Source organism: Centrocercus urophasianus, unplaced genomic scaffold (genome assembly GCF_019232065.1).
Source record: "Centrocercus urophasianus isolate 14NV4802_14NV808 unplaced genomic scaffold, USGS_Curo_1.0 seq_16, whole genome shotgun sequence".
NCBI lineage: Eukaryota > Metazoa > Chordata > Aves > Galliformes > Phasianidae > Centrocercus > Centrocercus urophasianus.
The window spans coordinates 7,926,916-7,948,365 of NW_024884711.1; the positions used below are offsets into that span (position 1 = coordinate 7,926,916).

General features: G+C 38.3%; 1 protein-coding gene across 6 annotated transcripts in view; it reads right to left on the reverse strand.

The window, feature by feature from the left end:
• ANO10 (anoctamin 10) overlaps window positions 1-21,217 on the reverse strand; it is a 113,402-nt gene extending 92,185 nt beyond the window's left edge. For 5 of the 6 annotated variants that reach the window (XR_006168517.1, XM_042816954.1, XM_042816956.1 and 2 more), the window contains exons 1-11: window positions 21,168-21,217; window positions 19,175-19,324; window positions 17,986-18,168; window positions 17,040-17,174; window positions 15,931-16,050; window positions 12,876-13,445; window positions 11,934-11,989; window positions 10,725-10,799; window positions 9,690-9,872; window positions 5,403-5,594; window positions 3,478-3,606 (exon numbers count right to left, since the gene is read on the reverse strand). Coding sequence is in view for 5 of the 6 variants with exons in the window: in XM_042816954.1 (XP_042672888.1) it covers window positions 3,478-3,606; window positions 5,403-5,594; window positions 9,690-9,872; window positions 10,725-10,799; window positions 11,934-11,989; window positions 12,876-13,445; window positions 15,931-16,050; window positions 17,040-17,174; window positions 17,986-18,168; window positions 19,175-19,313 (1,782 nt within the window). In the remaining variant the exon portion in view is untranslated. The other variant, XM_042816955.1, reaches the window with a different exon arrangement.
• Window positions 21,218-21,450: the final 233 nt, after the last annotated feature.

The following is a 21,450-nucleotide window of genomic DNA, read 5'->3' on the forward strand; positions in this document are numbered from 1 at the left end:
TCCATGACATTCATTATCAAAGAAAAAAAACAAAAGTGCTGCTGAATTGATGTTATACCTTGTTTTTAACCTTGCTTCTTACTTTGCACAGGTGGTTCACAAAGAAAATACATACCTATGGTAGAGCCTGAAGAACTAACCCAACTATGTGACTTAACTCTTTTAGAAGAATGATAATAAGGGCCTACTGTTTCCAACTTTAAGAACATGTATCTACTTCTTTGTTTAAAAACTGCACTTGCTTCACTCACTTAGCACGCATCCATAAGTAAAAGAGGGGAGTTTCATGATTCTGCTCCAGGTTCAAACTATGTTGCCATGGAAGCAGATGTTGGATTGATGAAAATAGGTCAACTGTTCAAAAAGGAAAATCACTGTTCTAATACTTCAATATTATTAAATGCTATTATTTTGATGCTTAGTATTATTTATTATCAACTGCATATTGATTTATTGTATTTAATTAGCACTTGTGTTGATGATATAATATGTATGCCCATAAAATGTAGGTAGCAGTAGATTTAGCGTTGTTAATAAATTATTTTGCACAAACCTGTAGGAGCTTGATATAGAATGCTTAAGAGAGTATCAAACATTCCTCTTCACATCTGTGCTAAATGATGTCAAATCTTGCCACGTAAACACATTTTCATTTGAAATAATATCAGTACCATTGTTAGAAAACACTAACACTTTTAGGAATAACAAAATAATAAAATAAAATTCAGGTCACTGTTCCCATCTATGCTTTGCTTGGTAGAACAACACTTTCTCTGTTTAGCTTTGCATCAAACCAGGTATAAATTTTCAACTGGAGTCTCAATGACTTAAACCCGATAAAAACATTTAACGACAGCTAAGATTTAAGTAGGTTACCCCATCCACTGAACACGTGAAAGGATACATAACCTACAAAAGTAAGTTTCTTGTATTCCTTAACATTTTCACACTGCCTGCCAAACCGTTGTCAACAGAGCACAAATACACCGTAGAATTCTCACCTCCATCTGCAGCACACACCAGAAAGTAAAGTAACTATCATTCTTCTGCACAAAATCTCTACTAAGTGATCTAAAAAGCTCTTCTGTTGACAACCTGACACATGCAACAGAATTTTTTCCTACCCTGACACTGATGTGCTTAAAAAGCACCAGGTTTGTATTAGAGGCTTTGTGTAATGTACTCAGTTTCTGCATTGTTTTTACAAGTAATATGCACAACAATCATCAATAAATACAGCAAAGGTGTGTGGGAATAGTGTCAATAACATCAGATTTGTGGTGCTTTCCTAGGTTAGGTATCTTCCTCTAGATGAAGCAAGATTTACAGGAGAGAATCTGTGGTGCTGAGTTCCACAAATTTAATCCAGCAGAAACCTACACCACTGCTATAAAGAGCAACACTGCCTTCCATACAGAACTGTTTCTGCCCTTCTCCCTTTCACCAGTGAACCAGATCAGACAGCTTCTGTCAAATCAGTTCCCTGATCTGATTCATCATGCACCAGATAAAAGAAAATGCCAGTGTAACAGATAAAATAGATTCCCAGGAAGATAAGGCAAAAATACACCATACTCCTTAAGCTACCAAAAAATCATGCTGCTGATGAAACTGACTGCAGTCCCACAGCATCTAGTCATTCTCCCTTCCTTCCTTTATCTTTTGATCTCAGTGTTCTAACTTGAAATACCTTCAATGCAAATACTGTTAAAAATTATTATTGTAACTGAGAACACATCTGTCTACACAATGGAAGCTGCCTTCAACAGAAGGAAAAATTATTCTTGTTGGATTCACTGCTGTAATTTTACATATAGAAATAGATATTTAGGATGTCTTTCACTTTGGAGAACTCTTCCAAACGCTCTGTATCTGGTGTTACAGAACTTCTTGCAGAACTGAATGACCCGCGCTACTCTGACTCTTCAGAAAACAAAGCTGTGAAGGTGTGAAATTCTGATTCAAGAACACTGCAGTTCTGTCCCTCAAAGACTGCAAAAGTATTAAATTTCAAATGCAACAGTTTGGGAATTGTTTATAACCAACAAAATTTAAAAAGTCACATGGCTTGTTAGGCTGCAGATTTCTTTTGTCTGGAATTTCTCAGACAATGAGTAGTTTATAACAACACAGAAACGGCAGAAGAAATTAAACCAGCACACTTTGAAGTATTAAGCACACTGGGCACTTATGATTAAGCCATTTTTTAAAAATATATCTTTTATAACAAGTACACTATGAAGTACTAATAAGGAAGTGAAAAGTTGACTGCTCTATGACCAAATAGCTGCCTTTCCTCTCTGGGTCACCTAGCATTGCCCTCCATTTGTCCATTCATACAGTGTAGTTTGCTCTAGATGAGCAGCCTTGTCCAAATTGTTTCTTCATATAAAAGAACATTCTTGCCATTTCTCCTTTCAGGATTCATTTATTTTTCCAAACTCTTCCTTTCATTTATTCCTGTATTTGTTTTACTCTCCTTTCCATATGGTTTATAGATAATGTGTTTGAGATGCACTGTTTAAAAGAAATTCCAAGAGCTACCTAATTAAAGCACAGGAATTGCACAACGGTACAGAATCACAGACAGGCAGAATTCAAATTGAGAGAGAAAAAATGCTGGTATTCTCCTATGGCCTATCAAGAGACAGAGGCCTCCTCAGAGACCAAATGGACATTAAAAACTTCACTCTGGTTACATTTAGCCACATAGTTTTTGTAACATAACCTCTCCAGTTATACCATCTAAATGCTGCATTTAAATTGTCAAATTAGTTTTACATTCAAACATTTCACTAAGGCTAATGCAAATGTTCACACATGCATAATAGAAAAATGCATCAGGTTATAGGTAGACTCAAACTTCAGTAAACCAGTTGACGTGTGATTAAGATCTAGAGTTAACTGCAAACTTTAAGCAAGCACATAATTTACTGCATAACCCACAACATCTGTAACAACAACACAGAAGTAATATAGAGGCTATACCTCTACAAGGCAATTCAACAACTATACACAAACACAAAAAACCCCTATATTCCTGGAAATTAGAATAACATCATTTTTAAATTGGAATAATAGAAAGGTACATAAGGACAATGATCTACAATCTGTTAAGATGTAAAATGACCAGTCATTTGCCTGAAAAGAAACTCAAGTACATAGAATCAGGAAAACATAAAACTCAGATGGTCTTACAATCACTCGTACTTAGTCCTTCTACATACTTGTTTCAGATAAGTCATTATGGGAAACATTCATAAAGATGAAGAACGTATTGCAAAAGTGAAGCAGCAACATTCACAGTACAGGAAAACACAGAAAATAAAAAGCAAGGTTTTAACACTTTGCAGGGAAAACTCTTAAGTCCTTTTAAAATAAGCAGATTTTTATCTACTTACTGGTATAATTTCCACTGTTCTTCATGTTGTTTCCTATTAAAACATATATCTGAACTCTATTTGAAGTCAGACTTACCTCTACCAGTGCCACAGTCAGAACAAGATCCATTTTTGAGTCTGGGAAAAGGGCATTCACTTGTGGAGACATTCCAATCAGTATGCAGTTAGTAACTACTGATATTACACTCATAGTTTCAAAAGCCAACTGAAATAAGACACAAACACATTCACAGTTATGACCATTATCTCGGATTTACTCCCAAAGTGCTCTACAAAATTTCTCCCTCCCTCTCCATGAAATCCTCAGAAGAGTCATCACTTTTTTTTTTTTTTCCTCTCCATCTTTTGACTTCCATAATGTAGACTAGCTTGGCAAGTCATCTACACTATGTCAACCATAAAAACAGGCAACAACACAACCACAACAAGGTTTGTAATACCACAGAGCACACCTGGCAACCCTGAATTTTTCTGTAATTTAATGCATCTGTGTGTGTATGTGTATTTAAAGACCAGTAACATCCTAGATGGAGGCAATATCAAATCACCTCCTGAAAGAATTCAGAATAATCCTCAAGGAAAAAAAGAAATTAAACAAAAAACATGGTCAGGAAAGCAATCTTAACCTTGGTATCTTCATGACTCAATGTGAACACACAAAAGACTGTGTATCCTTCTACTCTTGAACACACATTTCTTCCAAAATAAAAGAAAAAAGGCAAAACTAGAGGAACTAACAGTCCCAGCACTCTGGCTTTGTTTCGTCCTTATGCTAAGCGATCAGAAAACTGTGGTTCAGAACCTTTCTAAAATAGCAATCCGTTTTTCAAGATGAATGTAGCTGTTGGATTTGTTGAAAGAAAGGTTTACATGTAAACATGTGAGTCTGAGGAGCTCTTGTATATAGAGTTCCCACAAAATGCCTGAAAATACAGTATGACAACTGTTTTTGCAATGCAGTGATTACTCATTCCTCTTGAATGAGAAAAGCTGAAATGGAAATGTAGCAATTATCACAATGAATTAGCAGAAGTAACTTTCTTCTTGACAGTAAGCTGTTGATTCAGCTCCCATGATAAAATAATTCCAGTATTTCTTTAACAGAAATATTTCAGCCAATGCTCTAACTTCCCATGTAAAATAGATTGCTAACATCAAATTAAACAAACTACTACTCTATTCTGTCCTCTGTCTTCACCACGCATCAACAGAAAACTTAAACTAGAATGCAGATCATCTCCTAGACCTTTCCTCCAGCCTACTTCACATTGCTGTTACAGAAAACTTACATCTTTGGATACAACTGGCCATTCTTTCTACCAGTAACACCTCTGAGTTTGGAGGAGTTCTGCAGAGTTTTTATTGGTCAGAATCAGTTTACTAATAAAGTCTACTCAGGAGGTCCCAAACTAGCTGGTGCCAGCACAAGCACATCATTAAACAACTGAGGTCAGAAAATCCTTCACCGACTTCTAGTGTGAAACCGTTTAAGTAGATTACACCTCTGTAGAAAAGTACAGCCTCTTCACACAGATCTAAGCTATTTCAAAATTAGTCAGCTTGAGTACCAGTACCCATGAGAGCACACAGCCAAGCATGACTCAGGATTCTGAGTGCTTACCTATCATTCTTCAATTTTCTGAAACTACATGAGATGAGCTCCATGCTCCTGAGATAGCCCACAGGTTACCAATTTCAGAATAATTTTGCTAGAATTACTAGGCAGTACTGTACTGGCAGCTTTGCTTTGTCAGTATTGCAACAGAATCACAACATACATACATACAAGTAGTAATGAAAGGATTTACTTTCTTTTCAAAGGCAACTGAAAATTACACATGGTTGAAAACCTAACAAAATGTACTACAGTGGGATAATATCATAGGACACTGAAGATGACAAAGTGCCTACTAAAAGTTAAAAGCAGCTGATGATGAAACACAGCTTAAATCTGCTGAAACATCATTTATAATAAATGACTAGAAAAGAAACAAAGCTTACCTGCCAAACACCAATATTTGCTGTGGGTTCTGCAAATGGACGCTTGTAGACTCTACACATCTTTAAAGCATCAGAATATATCTCTGTGATGTTGTTTAACACTGCAAAGACAGCGGCCAGCGGATAAACACACGAGAAAAGACTGACGTAGCCAAACTGTAAAAACAACTCCAAGTAATCATCAAAAGTACCCTGGAAAACAGAGGAAGAAAGGAAAAAAAAAGAGCAACTTTTACTCACAAAAAATACATGAAGATGTGGAATTAATAATACAGCTATAAACATGCTTCCTCATGTCAAATCATCTGTGTGGCAATGACCAGCATTAGGAAAAAAGACAGCCTCTCTAGTAATTTTTACAATCAAAACTTTTTAATATGGGGAGGCCAAGGTTTTTCCTTTTGCCTAATGCACTGTCTGTAACATTCACTGATCCATATTACATAAAGTATATAAGTAATTGTATAAACAGACTCACTCTAAGTTCCTGACTATTCTAGTGAAACAGCTACTGAAAGAGCAGTGTAGGACAAGAAAACAGCATCATTCATGTAACTGGCAGAACATTCTCCTCACGATGCTCTTACTAATAGGCCTACTACTTCAGACTGTCCAGGAAAGATCTAACCAGAAACATAGGTTTCAAACAGGCAACCCTTTTCTAATATTTCTGCACATCTATTTCAAATGAGTAAGTCAGAATTAATTGCCTACTTGAAGGCTAAAATGTCAAAATGCAGCACTGGCTTCTGAAAGGAACAATTAATGCAAACAAAAAGCCCTATTCTGGCAAAACTGCAATACATCTATCTCCTTGTTTTTGAATCAACAATTTGGGTACTTAAATGCTGATTAAGTATTCACATGTAGGTCTTTATACATATTTACATAGTAATTTTGTTGTATTAATAATAGTTTTCTGTGATTGCAGCAATTATTCATGAAAACGAAGAATAAACCAATAATTTCTAAAGAAAAGGGTTGATTTTGTTCAGTGTGTTCTCTGAACAAAGGGTGATGAAATATCATAAACTACTTAAACCAGGATACAGCTATTTGGTATTCATCCAGACCCACATATTTTCTTCTCTTTCAAAATGAAATAAACGAACCAACAAAACTATCGATAAAGATTTGACAGTAACTGAGATCAGGACAGGAAATCTAACATTAGTTCTGGTTCCATGCACCATAGACACAACTTTCTAACCTTTTGGCTGATGACAATTAAAGCAACTGCCACCTCTAGCACCTGGTGCTCTTGTTCTAGCAAACAGGCAGCAGAAGCCAGCAAGCTCAGAAATCAACATGGGCCTCTCATTAGCTACATTCCTCATTCAAGCGCATTTTCACATCTCACATACGAACAGGCCTGCTCTGCAGGAGAGGATTACAGGAGCTGTGTAATGTTTAGATTCAATGAGATTTTTTTCCACAGAGATTTCCTGTATGAACTCTGAATTTTAGCAAGGTCTTCCTTAGGGCCATTTGTGCAGCATCACTCACTGGAGTGGCAGTCACACATTTGTCCCTGCTATCAGTTACATGTTTCAAGCAAGGAGCAGTGTGTCACTTTATAATTCTCCCCCTGGTAACTGCACAGCACTTCCACTGCTTTCTTCTCATTTTCTTGCTCAGTACCTACCGACTTATCAGCACAGCAGTCTGAAAATAAAACGAGCATTTACTTTTCTCCTATTTGATTTACAACACTTTATGAAGGAAACATCTGACAGGATGTTAACTGTGCTATTATCACTGTTATCAACCTCCTGTTGCCCTAACTGCAGGAGCAGCACAATCTATGGCATCAAGGAAACACAATCAACAAAGCAACCTAGGATTCAAAATGAACTAGGAGAGAAACAGAAGTGAAATAAGGACTACAAGCTTTTATACCTTAAATCAGTTGAAGGGCTGGAGAGACACAAAAAGGGGGTGAGGGGAGAGGGCAAGGAGGGCAAAGAGAAATTAGAATATTAAAGGGTAAGCGAAGAAAGGAAAAGGAAAGAAAAGATCCTGAAACACAGAATTCTGCCAACACTCCTGCTGGACTCCTCAGTTACTATACATAGTCAAATGCTTCCCCCTTGTGACAGATGTAATTTCAGTAATACTCTTCTGCTGACAGCTCAACACTTAGAAACAAGTGGTCTAATACCATGTATACTATATACACAAATACAGCACAATCAAAATACTTAGATTGAAATTAAAATCTAAGGTATTGAACACACTGTGTACCAGACTGAAACTGAGGCATGAAACGGGCAACTCAAAGGCAAAGTAATAACCTCACAACTGACCTATTGTTTCCCCTTGGAAAATGATTCAAGGTATGACCACACAACAGGTGCAGGTACATCTGATCTGCAAGAGGCACTGGCCAGCAGGATTCAGACACCACACTGGCTTTGTATGTGCCAGCTCAGAACCAGAAGTCAGCTCAGCTCTAGCAGCCACAGCTTATTCTGTCAGGCAAGTCGACGCCTGCTGCCAATTCATACCCTTGGTTCTGTGCCGTTTTCAGGCTCCTTGCTGGACCATGCTGATTTACCAGTTCAGACACTAACTTGAGGATTTCTGTCGTGCTCTCCACTGTAAGACAGGTGTGCTCTGTGTCAATTTACCTCCCCATATATAAAGTGAGAAATACCAACACTCCCAGGGAAACGTTAGTACAGTTATTCAGCTGCAAAGGTAGTATTTCCATTTCCCACTTCATGGCACTCTCACATTTCAAAATAAATTTCTAACTCTGATGTTCTCTACTTCTTACATAAAAAGTACATGACCTACATCTAATTCTTACTCTGTAAAGGCATAAAGCATTAAATCCCTTGTGTCTATGCTTGCAGCATTTGATGGTACAAGCTGTCAGGCACTCTATAAGGCCTTAACATAGACACTACTGCATTTTGTCAACTCCTCTAGAACACCAAGTAATGAATTCCACAACATGTGTTAAATACAGTGAAACAAATCAACCAAATTCAAATCAAGAAGTAAAGTATGGTGGGGACAATAATATACTAAGCAAGACCTATTCCAAGAAAACTTACCAGTTTAACGTAATAAGATGATACAAATACATCTTAAAACTTTGTGGTTGGTGAGAAGGAAATCCTAAAACAACACAGGTAAAACTGATGATCTGATTCTGTGTTGTTTGTCATGTGCTTACTGACTGTGGAGCCATCAGAAACTGAGATAGGAAGACAGCACAAATGCCAAAACTGTAATTTCAAGAAGTAAAAGCTTTCAGCAGTAGTACTGGCCTAAAGAGTTGATCTCTTCTGCTTCTTAGGTTGCACTGGCTACTGTGCTCACCAATTTAACCCTTAGAGTAGTTTTATGTTGCCTTTGTGAACGATGACTGCCAAGTCCAGCACAGGAGATGGCCAGAAACACTGCTGGATTAGGAGGAGTGTAGAAGATAGCAAGTATTGCAGTTGGGCTATTCCAGGACTGCAGCACCTGTTGTGCCAGTGGGAACACTTCTGGGACCAAGCCAGAAGGTGTAAACAGGCTCCAAAGAACAAGAAATCTCTAGTGAGTGTTAGACAGAGATAGAGAAATAGAAAAGCAGAAACAGCTGACAGAGAGAATGACAAACAAAAATTGACTTCCTTAAGTAAACAGGAGTACCCAGGTCTTTCAGTAGAAGAAACATGCAGTTACATTTCTGCTGCTTGGTTGTTTGTTGGTTTTGTTTGTTTTGTAGCCCTTGTAGCTCTTACTACTAGGGCTAAAAATAATTCAAAAGACAACAGTGGAAAAAGATGACTGCTCCAAGCATAATGAAGGGCCTTTGCTCTGGACGTAGTAACCCACCTTTTTGTGTTTGGGTGATGTAACAGAGAGATCAATACAGTAAGTAGTAAGAATTCTAAGTTCCACTACATAAGAATAAAATCTAGACACCAGGGCTTCCCTTGCAAGATATAATTTGGGCACTAGGACTCTACAAGTGTAGCTTATCCCCCAGTGAATTGAAAAAAAATGATCTACTGTTTCAAAAGCAACAATTGCTATCACATTCTATAATGAGAAACAAGCAATTCCTTACTCTGCTCTGCTCTTTGTTTCTAAAAAGAACATTATGACTGCTGCCAAGAGGTCAAACTATACTTATCATGTATTCAGCGTTCCTTCTGAAATAAAACAGCTATTTCTACTCTAATGTACTACATTGCAGCTAACAACAATTCACCTGAAACCATTTTTTAGCAGCATATAATCTAGCAAAATATATATTCTAACAACATATGAGCATATTCAACATACAAAATAGGTGCCCATTTCTTTCTCCAAGTTCACTTGTTCCACTAATGACAGGTCCGTATCTGTTTTCAGAGAACGTGTGTGTTTCTTCATCTTCTTCACATGTCTCTTCTGGAGCCAGTAAGGAAGCAGGGATTCTGCAAACTGATTGAGGATCTGTGAAGTTATCAGCAAAGTGGCCAAGCTCTAAAAAACAAACAAAAAAAAAAAACAAACAAAAAAACCAATTAATAGACCTGCAATAAGTCTGTGATCGTTTCCAATTTTGTGTGTTCTATTAACACTGCAAGATGTTACATCACAACAAAAGCAGCCAGCATAATAAAACTAGCAATAGCAAGTGAGAAGGATAGCTGCTCTGGTTCCCATTCTTTGCAATGTGCTGAAAAGAACTAAATAGGTCTTCAGATAATTAACTATTTAGTGGGTCCTCGTATGTCTTGGAGACAGTACAGAAAGACCAATGAAAGCTAAACACTTAACAATACATCTTTTATCACTAACAGAGGTAAACAATGGACTTAAAAAATACATATTAAGTTTCTACAGTCAAAGGAATAATTACTTTTACTTGGTTTTCATGCATTTCATTTCAAGCAGTATTAACAACAGAAAACTGATTTAAAATACCAATGACAAATTACTGTTGTTTCTATTTATTTTCAATTTCTCACTGTAGTAATAAACTTAATACTCCTATCCTCAGGAGCTTCTCAATAAGAACTATAAAGAAAAACACTTTCTAGGATAAAGGAAGAGGAAATGAAAATTCCTCAGCCTCATCAGTGTGAGGGAGTAATCAATTTCTTTTTCTCATCTGCAAGGAGAAAAATGATCGCTCTACATTACTCTGTTATCATTCTGCAACTGTGCAAGATGAATTGAAATATGGAGCTGTATTCATAAGAAAAAAATAAACTTGACAACAACAATACACACATGTACATATTTAGAAAAACAACTGAAAAATTAGTGCTATTTCAAGCAATCCTTTATTTTCCTAGCTGCATCACTGTTTTTAGTGTTTGAGTAACTCACCTGTCTCAGAAGTTTCATATCAAACAGCACAAAAGCAATGTAGAAGAGAGATGCAAAACAATTCAAGAAGTTGAACTGCAAATGAAAATATTTGTTATTATGCAAGCAGAAATTCATGGCTTGAGCAAAAAATGCCAACTATCATCTGACGGTTACTCTGATTTCACAGGGATACAAACTGTCCATTAAATTAAATGTCTTTATCATCTTTAAAACTACACCAGAAAAAAATAATTCTGATCCTATTGATCCTACTCTTATTTCCATTACATTACCTCAATGCCTTCCTAAAGCACAATATACAACATGTTATACATTTAAACTATGAAATGTGAACACTTTAAACACCTGCCATCTTCTACTCATCTTCCACAATTTGGCATTGATCTTAGTTCAGGGTGATGACTTTTTTCAAATAAAAAATGTTGTCAAAATCTATTTGTTGGAAGATATTTCTTTAGATCTGTATAACTGATCCTCACTTGACATTAGCTTTACGTTTAACCAGCTCAGGAGGTTTTATGACCAAGAATAATATTCCCTACTACTAAAATGGGAAATAAGTCACAGTGTTGTACCTGAAAAATCATAATCGGGCACCACAGTAGAAGAGAACTTCTCTCAAGATTTACAGTACAGTCTCTTAAAACCAATACAAGCACTAGTCCCCTCCTATGCACTTCACAGTATGTATGTATGCACGCAAAAGCAACTTATTCAGAGGCCCGAGGTAAATATATCAGTATATGCTATGAGCCATACGCAAGCAGAATAATGGACAAGTATATCCAGTCTCCTCTGATCAGCTGGTTGAACTTAGTACAAATGCAAGTTAATGTGTGAACTTCTTAAAATACAGTTTACCATAAAATGTTGCAAAAGCCAGAAGGAATCATTCCCAGTTGAAGCCAGGACCACAACAACTAAGAGAAAAATATATATATATCCAGAGAATGTAACGACTACATTACACATCCAGAATCCTAATGAAAGAACAATCAACTCAAAAACAACAACTAAGCTGTGCAATATAAAATAAGGTATTTATACAGCCTAGCAGTCACTACAGACACAACAGAAATCCTGTTTAATCAAATTATTTGGCACTGAACAAAACTGAAAGTCAAAGCAGGAATGCTGGGAAAATACAAATAAAACACTGAACTTCCCTTTTAAAATAACCTTTTACTCCTCACGCTACCTACTTACCACTAAAACCTTCAGAATTAAATGATTCTGATATGAAGACTCCAGCCTGTGATTTTCTAAAAAAAAAAAAAAACACCAACAAAATTACTCATTAGTAAACAGCAGAAGCACACACAGTGTACTAAACACTGTTATACAAAACAGGAACATTTTTTCCACCTAGAAATCATTTTAGTAGTAGTGTATTAGGATTAGTCCCTCCAATAATTTACAGCAATAACAATTTGTACTGTACCACCACTTCTTCAGTAGCAGCAATGGCAATGCATAGACCCTGCAACTTCCCTGGTTGCCAGCCTCCATACCCAGATTTTTTCCTATGCTCTGCCAGTTCAGCTGCTAACGTCAGATCTTAGCTGAAATAAGTGAGGTGGGAGACAAACAGATGAACTCCTAATCTCTTTACTCTCTCATGAGAGTGCCCAGAAGAAAATATTTTGATAAGGATGTGAAATCTCAATTTTCATTATACATACAATATACACAAACATTATTGTAAGACAGTTTTGTTTATGTTTTTAGATTTTATTCTATTATCAGTTCCTCTATCCTCTGCAACGATGTATCAGTACACAAAGATATATTCATCAAACATGGAGCAAAGATGCCAGGACAGTCTCCTCTGCTGTCTACCTCTAATCTCCTACCCTGATGATCTCATCTCCTCCCTTGGGCAAGCAATATGGCTAATGTAGCCTAAGAAAGAACTAATTCAGAGAAGGGAGACTGGCATCAGAGAGAGGTTGAAGAGGAAGGCACGATTGTCCCTTCTGCTAGACTCAGACCAAACTAAACCAAACATGAAACTGCTATCTCGTAACACTCCGAATAAAAGAAAGAAGTGAAAATGGCCAGCTCTTTTATCTCACAGTAAAATAAGTCCTAAACATTTGTGATTCTAAATTATAATGTACAATTAAGAATAATAAATAGTTTTCTTACCCCACGATGTTAAGAATTCAGCAGCATACCTATAGATACGGTTCATAACTTCAATCACGACAGCATATATGATACTGGGCACATAGAGCATCAAGCTGCTGAAGGTGGACTTATTCTCCTCATGATAATCCAGAGCCCACTGTTCCAAGTCAAAGTAAATCATCATCACGTACAGCGAGAAGTAGAGGCAAAGGCACACAAACGGTACGGACACCAGATAAATGCGTAACTGTCTCTTAATACTGGAGTACACCGGTTCCTCCCTCCCAGTGACAGGATTGATACCCAAAGCACCATGGAAACCTGGCCTTGGTTCTTCAAACTGCCTCTTCATCAACAGTGTCCCCCAGCGGTACGTCATCACTGCGCAAATCCGCTTCCAAACTTCCAGGATCACAGTGGACCACAGCAGGTTGAATGTGGCAAACATTACGTATTTGTCATAATCCTCCCATGCAAACACATAGTAAGGGATTCCAATGACAGCCATCGGAATCAATGCAAACGTGAAATACTCTAAGAAGCCGAAGTAGAGAGCGATGGTTTCACCAAAGTAGGAGCGTATCTCATCTGCAGAGAAAAATGTCTCCATTAAGATACTCAATATACATATAAGCACAATAAATACCAAACTTGAACACAAATTAATCCCTTGCCCAAATTTATGTTTTCTGATCTGTTGTTTTTGTTTCTTTGCTTGTTTCTCCCTCTCCTACATTCCAAAACCAGAGGAGGTTATTTGCGTTATGTCATACAAATGCATACATATACTCAGATAGTAGGGAAGCCAAATACCTCAATACCAACAGTATCCAGAGCAGAAGAAAAACTAGTATTCTTAAAAACAGAATCTATAAAGGAACGGCTAGGGTGGCATATAAGGTTGTTTTTTTTTTTTATACCAAGTAAGTGACACTTGACTTCTAAAATTTCTCAGCAGCATATGTAGACATGGGAACCAAATTTGTTTCAGTTTGCACAGTGTTAAAAGATCTAGCTGTGCTTTGCCAGCCCTCACTGAACGAAAGGAGTAGACAGAAAAATATACTGAGTTCTTAAACACATCTAAAAACGCACAGAGGCTGAGACATTCCTTTCAGCAGAAAATCAATACACAAAACACACAATTGTGCTCACTGAGGTTGCCTGCTCAAGCGTTCTAGAAGTTTGGATAGTGCAGTCCTAATGGACACGTCAGATGCACGATCTCCATGGAAAACAAGATCTCGCTTAAATTACCAGTAACAAAAAGATCGTAGAGTGCTACCCATCATGATCTAGACATGCCATCACTTCTTAAGATTTAGAAATAACTAGCACACTGAGTTTAGAGTGCTAAAATCTGCTTTAATCTTTGCCTCCCTGGAAGACCAGGTCCTTTATAGTTGTATATCACCGCTACGTATTCACTCACGTAATAAAATATCACGGCCTGTGAACTGACATTGTACTTGTGTTCTGCATGAAAGACCAGTAGATCAAAAGCTTGTGTGCAATGCCAGAATACTGGTATAGCATGCAGTTTACAGAAAACTGCAGCAGAAATTCATAGCTGCCAATCAGATAAGCCTCTGAAAGCCAGAGGAAAAGGCAAACAAACAGAAAAATCAGTATGCCAAAATCTTTTTCAATTAATCAAGAACTTATTAATAAATGAGTTTTAGTATAGACCACTAGCATCATTTCACACTCCACGTGCACAACATAAAAGAGATCCCTAAATTAGTACATATATAGCAAGGTTAGCGGAATTTACTTTTAAACTTTTTGTGTATTTGATGTCATTCAAAAAGAACCTCTCCTGTATAAACAAGAGAAGAGTATAGAGTGGAATCTTCTAGTCTGGAGGCAGGAATTATTGAGCCAGATCCTTAACTTCTATAGCTCAAGGAAGAGTCTCAAGTAACCGCTGGACCAAGAGATTATTAAGCAGGCAAACTCTTATTTTTTTTCTTTTTCATATAAAGTTCACAGCGTTTCAGCAAATTCAAAATTTAACTCTCTCCACATTTGTCAGATTAAAACTTGATTTCATTTTGAACTTCCTCAGTGTATATAATCCACTCAGCTGAATCTAGCAACCAACAACTCACGCTTTTGAAAAGCATACAAATCAGTGCAGTTTTGTCAACCCCAGACACAGAGGAGCCTTCCTATCAAAAGTTAATTTGAAAATAAACAGTTTTGCCTTGGTCCACTACTGATTTGCTGATGCATAGGGACACTTCTGTTAAAAGGAGACTGCTGCTAAGATGGAACTGTGCAGACACTGAATCAGCAGACCAACTCACCATTTCATGTCCTGAACTCTGTCAGGGGGCTGCCCAGAAGAACAGTGGGTGAAATTTTAAAACTCAATATTACAAGAAATAGTCATGGGGTCTTTGAACTGCATGCTCCAGGGTGTTTGAACTGCTCTGCTTGGGCCAAAGGTCTAGATAGCACAGAACTTCTGCAGCCTCAAGAAAGAAAATCGTTATGAACTGAGAGACAGCAGCCTACAGATCCTCTCAGGCTCCTACTTCATCCCAGAAAAGTTGCAGTGCTAGTCATCATAGCAGAAGATGATTCTACAGGCACTTGAGAGTGAAGAAGAATTTGATGAAGTGACCTTGACTATGCATGTCAGCAAGTCCAGATAGGTTAGAGTCAAGAAACTATGTACAAAGTACCTTCTTGGCTCCAAGAGAAGTAACAGCAAGTCTAAGCGAACTTCAGTCCATGATAACTAACAAAGCATCTTGGGCAGAAAGGTAATATTAGACAAGGTGAACTGTAGTGGGAATCTGGGAAGGTGGCAAGGCAAACTCAGTGAAATGGGAATGTATCAAGGTAAACTATTAGTGAAACAGGGAGATTGCAAGGTGAATTCCAAGTGAAACAACTGACTTCTTGTTACAATACTTACTTTCCACACAGAAGAATCACTTTTATAGAGGCTAAATGATGGAGTAGTAGTTGGGAAGGAACTCTGGTCTTCTCACACCAACTGAAGAGAAAATTCCTCCAGAAGAAACCCTGCACTTTATGCGTAGCAGAACAAGTGTTCACATACCTAAAGGTTGATAGCCAATTTTGACTCGGCCATACCAGGTGTGTCGGAGCTTTTTCAATTCTTCTCTGTCATGGAGTGGGAAAATCTGAACTAGAATGCCATTGGTCAATAATCTTCTCACTAGAAGGAAAAAGAAGTACTAGTACTCTTGCCAAATACAAGAAAGTTGATATCAGCAAATAGGTTACATAATGTATTTACCAATCCTAAAGTTCCCTTGAATTTTCTTAGGTGACAAACAGTTACGGATAAAAACACGGTTATTAAAATGATATTGGGATTCTAGAAGAGAAACTGGCTCCTAAGAAACTGTAGCATCTCTATCAATACACTAGTTGAAGCTACCATAAAGATACTGCTCGGGGCATGCTCTATCCAACACTCGCAGGTCATAAATCCACTCTTGAAACAACAAACATATGTCATTCTACCAACATTCTTCACCCCAAAAAGAAGCAAGTAAACTTACTATCGATAAAATACTTATTCATGAACAGGAGCACATTTATCTCAATGGCTTCCTGTGGCCTTCCCCTGTAGATTTTGTTAAAAAAAACAGTTTGGCTGTAGGTTTGGGCATTTGCTTTTTTTTTTTTTTTAAAGCACAAATTATTTGGGTACCAACTAAAAATAATAGATAACATCAACTTACTTGAAAATTTATTCAACTAAAAAGAATGTAAAGCAAGAATTTCAGTCTCACAGGAAGACTCAGGATGCAATGATCCTACGGAAGTCATCTGGTCCAACCTCCTGCTCAAAGGAGGTCCAGCTTAATTCAAGCTGTGCGGGGTTTTGTCCAAGGTCACTAAGATCTAAATGTCTTCCAGGGCAGAATTCCCACAAACTAAGATTCTGTTCCAATACTTGATTTTTCTCACTGTAAAGAACATTTTCTTAATATCTACTTGGAATTTCCTTTGTTACACTTTACATTCATTGCCCCTTGTTTCATCATCATGAAAATCTGAGAAAACAAGATAAATTAGTAGTGTGATTTACATCTCAAGAGTTTATCTTAATTGCAGGAAAATTAAGGCTTTTTTTCCACCATGAAGACTGTCCTAAGTCAAGATGCTGAGACACAGACAACAAACTACCCTGCTTACCAATTGATTTTCCTGGATATAGCTTCGCCTGTGGATATCCAGGGATCATTTTTTCATCCCTAGCTCTCAAGTTTTCAAGCTCATGTTTGATGATATACTGACATTCCGACATCGTAAGGAAATTGTGATTATCATCTAAATAAAAAAAGAAGGTAGTAAGAAATCGTGCAGCATAATAAGACAACTGAGGCAGCAAAAAATTACCAAAAAAGACCAGTCCAACAAACATCTTTTAGCAAAATCTCCACTTATTAAAATGATCATCATAGGAAGAAGCTTTCTATAACGAGCACACATTTGCTACTGCATTTTTGACTACTTAAGTGAAATAAGAGAATGAATTCAAACACAAAGAATTACGAACTGCTGAAGACTGGGATAGTGTACCAGCAAATACTAGATACTGTTGACCTGCTGAAAGACTCTCAGTTAGGTTTCCACTATTTGCCAAGCTCAGAATCTCTATATCCATTTCTGCTATACAGTTCCCAAAGTATTTTTCAGAAAACTAAAAATGAATAAAACCATAGAATCATAGAATGGTTTGGGTTGGAAGGGACCTTTAAGATCATGTAGTTCCAGCCCCCTACTATAGGCAGGGACACTTTCCTCTAGACCAGGCTGCTCAAAGCTGCAGCCAGCATGGCCTTGAAAAATGCTTGCTAATTTTCAGGAAGCATTTCACATCAATTATCACAGCATATTTTCTTTACTGTTTATAGAACATAACGATAAACTATTTGAGACAACTAATTGTGATGAGAATACAAAAATAAGGTAACATAATATAAAACTTTTTCAAAAGAAATCCCCGTTTTTCAAGAGCTACGTTAACAATCCTATCCTAACAAAGCTCCAAGGGATAAACATGAAAGATTTAATAGCGAAACTGATTATAAATATACTCATAGCTTCGTAATGATAGAAGAAGTTTAATAACACTCACCTGCAAAGTCTTTGAAAGTTTTTCTACTGCTGTATGTGAAACTTCTCATTGAATTATCATTACATTCCTTCACCAAACCCACAGTTTCAGCTCCCAGCAACAGCCTTAAATGGGAAGCTCCAATTAGATAAATATTTTCATCTCCATCTTCTGTAACCAATGGTTTTATCAGTAGTTGTGCACCTTTGAAGTAATACAAGAAAAATAGGAACAGAATGCATAAAAATTATACCTAAAGAAAACTGTATCATACACCTATCATACTGGCCCTAGTCATCAGAAGCACTGAAGCTGTATCCTTACAACGATGAAGAATTAAGGTTTCAACAGCATATGGTGCTCAGAATTTTGCAGGGTTACCCTCTGCTGTAGTATTGCTTCTGTGGAAGCATCCACTGAAAATTAATTGTAAGAATGAGGACAGTCTGGATTTACTCCTGTAATGCTCACATCACATCAGCAATCATTGCTTCTGCAGTCCCATTAGTTTTAAGAATACTAGGCATCTGAAATAGGCCTCCAAGCAAGTCTGTAGTCACAGATCCAAAATCTGCAGAAAGCTTACTGACCATCAGATGTCAGATACAACAGTCATAAACAGTGCCTTTCCAAGAGAAAAGAAAAAATTCTAAAGAATTACAAAGCAAAGTTAAACTGACTTCAATTCTTGGAAGCATATTGGAACACCAAGAAATGAAATATTCTCTGTGTGAAAACATACAAGGTAGAAAAAAGATAATTAAAAGCCAACTTGAATTTATCAAGATTAATTTGCTTCCTGCTAACTCAGTTTTATTCTACAACATGAAGCCAAGGCTTGAAGGCAGAATAATAGATGTACCGCACCTTCATTTTGGTAATTATTTGATAAGATTTACAACTTTCTCTTAGTCAACATGAGAAACACACTCTAGAAGATGAACACAGGAAGTAACTAAGTTACTACAAATCTAAGTTGCATGAGTTTACTCCTCTTTCACAACTAAGATGGAAGGATTCTAAACTTCAGCAGTGACCTTACGTCACTACTCTCAAATGACACCAAGCAACTTCAAAACTGAAGAATGGAATGGGACTGGCTAAACAGTAATTACGTGAATGAATCACGTGAAAACTATTTTTTTGTCTGTCTTCATATTATGACAGCCAATCTATCACAAAGTTTTACAGAAGATCCTGTTACGCTCACCTCCATTGGCTTTTTTGTCCACTATTCTTTTAGTGAACCATTCTATGGTTTCCTTTTTTGTGCCTTTTGCAAGCTCAATTACTACCAGAGGCCTGAAGTTAGGCTCAAAAGTATCCAAGAAAGACCAGGTTTCCTTCATCTTTTAAGAACCTGTTAAGTATAAAAACAAAACAAAAATGACAGTATATCAGCATATATCTATATTTATATATAGATAAAAGATATGAATGTAAAGAATGTAAAATTTTACTACAGTGAGTTACACGCATCTGTCTTAGCAAAGTGGCAGATGACCATTTAAGTGGACCAACTGAAGAGAGTACTACAAAGCATTTGAATAACCCCTGACCGTCACCTAGCAAGATACTTTCAATCTTTTGGGCCACGTACATCTCACTATCCAAGTTTGGAAACTGTTTTTGCTATGTATAGCAAAGAACTGTTTTTTGAGAAAGAAAACAAATACATAAAAACAAAGTTTTAAGGAAGAACTCGCATAAAAGCTCCAGCTTGCAACTTCCTACAGCATAATAATCATCAGCAAATGAAAACACTGACAGAAGAGAACATTAGTCAAACAGCTATCTAAAGTAAATAAGCTTTTCCTGGTAAGAATGCAAACACATTATACGTTTATGGAGGTACTTTCTCAGCTAATCTTGTGAAGCTTTAACCAAGTATTCCAAGGAAACTTAAAGCACCTCTGGTAGGTGAGCAGGGCACTTCTCATACAGACAAGCAAATTATGCTCACAGCAATTAAAAGATTTGTTGAAAGTTATAAGCCAAGCATTCTGTGACAAAGTTCGGTCATAAAGTGCTAAGCATTAGCACAGACTATTCAAGTATAATATTAATCACCAAACTGAACTGTTCAGTCGACACTATGCCTTCAGTTCTTTATAGAAACAAATCTACAGTGATAATTACGTGATTTGGATTTACAGCTCTCAGCCTGAGCATGCAAACATTTAAAGAAAATGCATTAGACTAATAAAATACTTTTAAAAGATTTCTGATGCAAATCTGTACAAGCAGAATGAGTCAGACAAAGGGAAATGCAATCAGTGTCATAAGGCATTGCAATCGTGGTGCCAGCGATTCACTACGTCACCCTGACAAGTCATTCCACCTTACTGCTTCACTTTCCATTGTTGTTTTATGTACATTTATACATAAAGACAGTAACTGCCACACTGTGCATGCTTCAACACTGAGAGGCACCGGTACTCGGTGAACACTGCACACATCCCATCAGAGGAGCACTGCTGGATGTTCCAGCTGCAGCGGGGCCCGCACCAGCCAACTTCCAGCCATCCCTTCCAGCCTGAGCACGGCCTCTGCACTCACAGCACGCCTCTGGAAACTCGCTCCTACCGCTCATCCGCAATCCCCGCGGTCAGTGCAGTGTGCGAGCAGGACCGCTGTTAGATGTCACAGCCTGACTGCTTCTGAAACACAGAGGTGCACTGAAGCCCTCTTTAAACCTGTGCTTGCGAGGTCGATACCACAAACCCAGCTTGATTCGGCACATGCAAGACCCAGCACCGAGTCAGCGGGACATAACGAAGTAGTCAGCTTGAGTCAGTGCACACAGCCTCGCACAGACTCGGTCGGACCCCTACTCTCCCACTTTCGCACAGCGGGACTCACACAGAGCGGTAAGCCTGGCTAGCGGGATACGAGTTCTGCCCAGCCCACCGGGCCACCGTGCTGCAGCCGTGTGATGGCGGCCCAGCAGGCCGGCCCGCCCGCTTCCCTCAGCAGCCCTCTCCTTTCCAGGAGCAGCACGGCCTCAGCGCGCTGACAGACGCGACCCCTCCCGCGCAGCAGCCAAGAAGAAGCCGCCCCCAGCCCCGCCCGGACCCCCAGCCCGTTACTCTCCCCGCCCCGGGAGCCTCACGGGTTGGGCGGACGGGGGCAGGCTCCTCCCCCGCGACGGCGGCGGTAGCGGCGGCGCCGGCAGCACGGCCCACCACCCGATTTCCACTCACCGCCGGCTCGCGGCGCCACATCCGCAGGGTGGGGCGGGCTCCGGAAGGCGGGCTCCGCGCCTGGGCCGGCCCTCCTCCCCCCATTGGCGGAGGCGGTGCTGCCCGCTCTGTCCACGTGAACTCTCGCTTCAGCCTTCTGTCTTGCGCGCCTTTCGTACCCATGTTGTCTCCTGTCAGGCCAAGGCTTATATCTGGAGATCGAGCTTAAAAATCCTGCTCTTCGGCCTGATACAGAACTACAGAATCATTAAGGTTGAAAAAGACCTCCAGCATCATCTAGTCT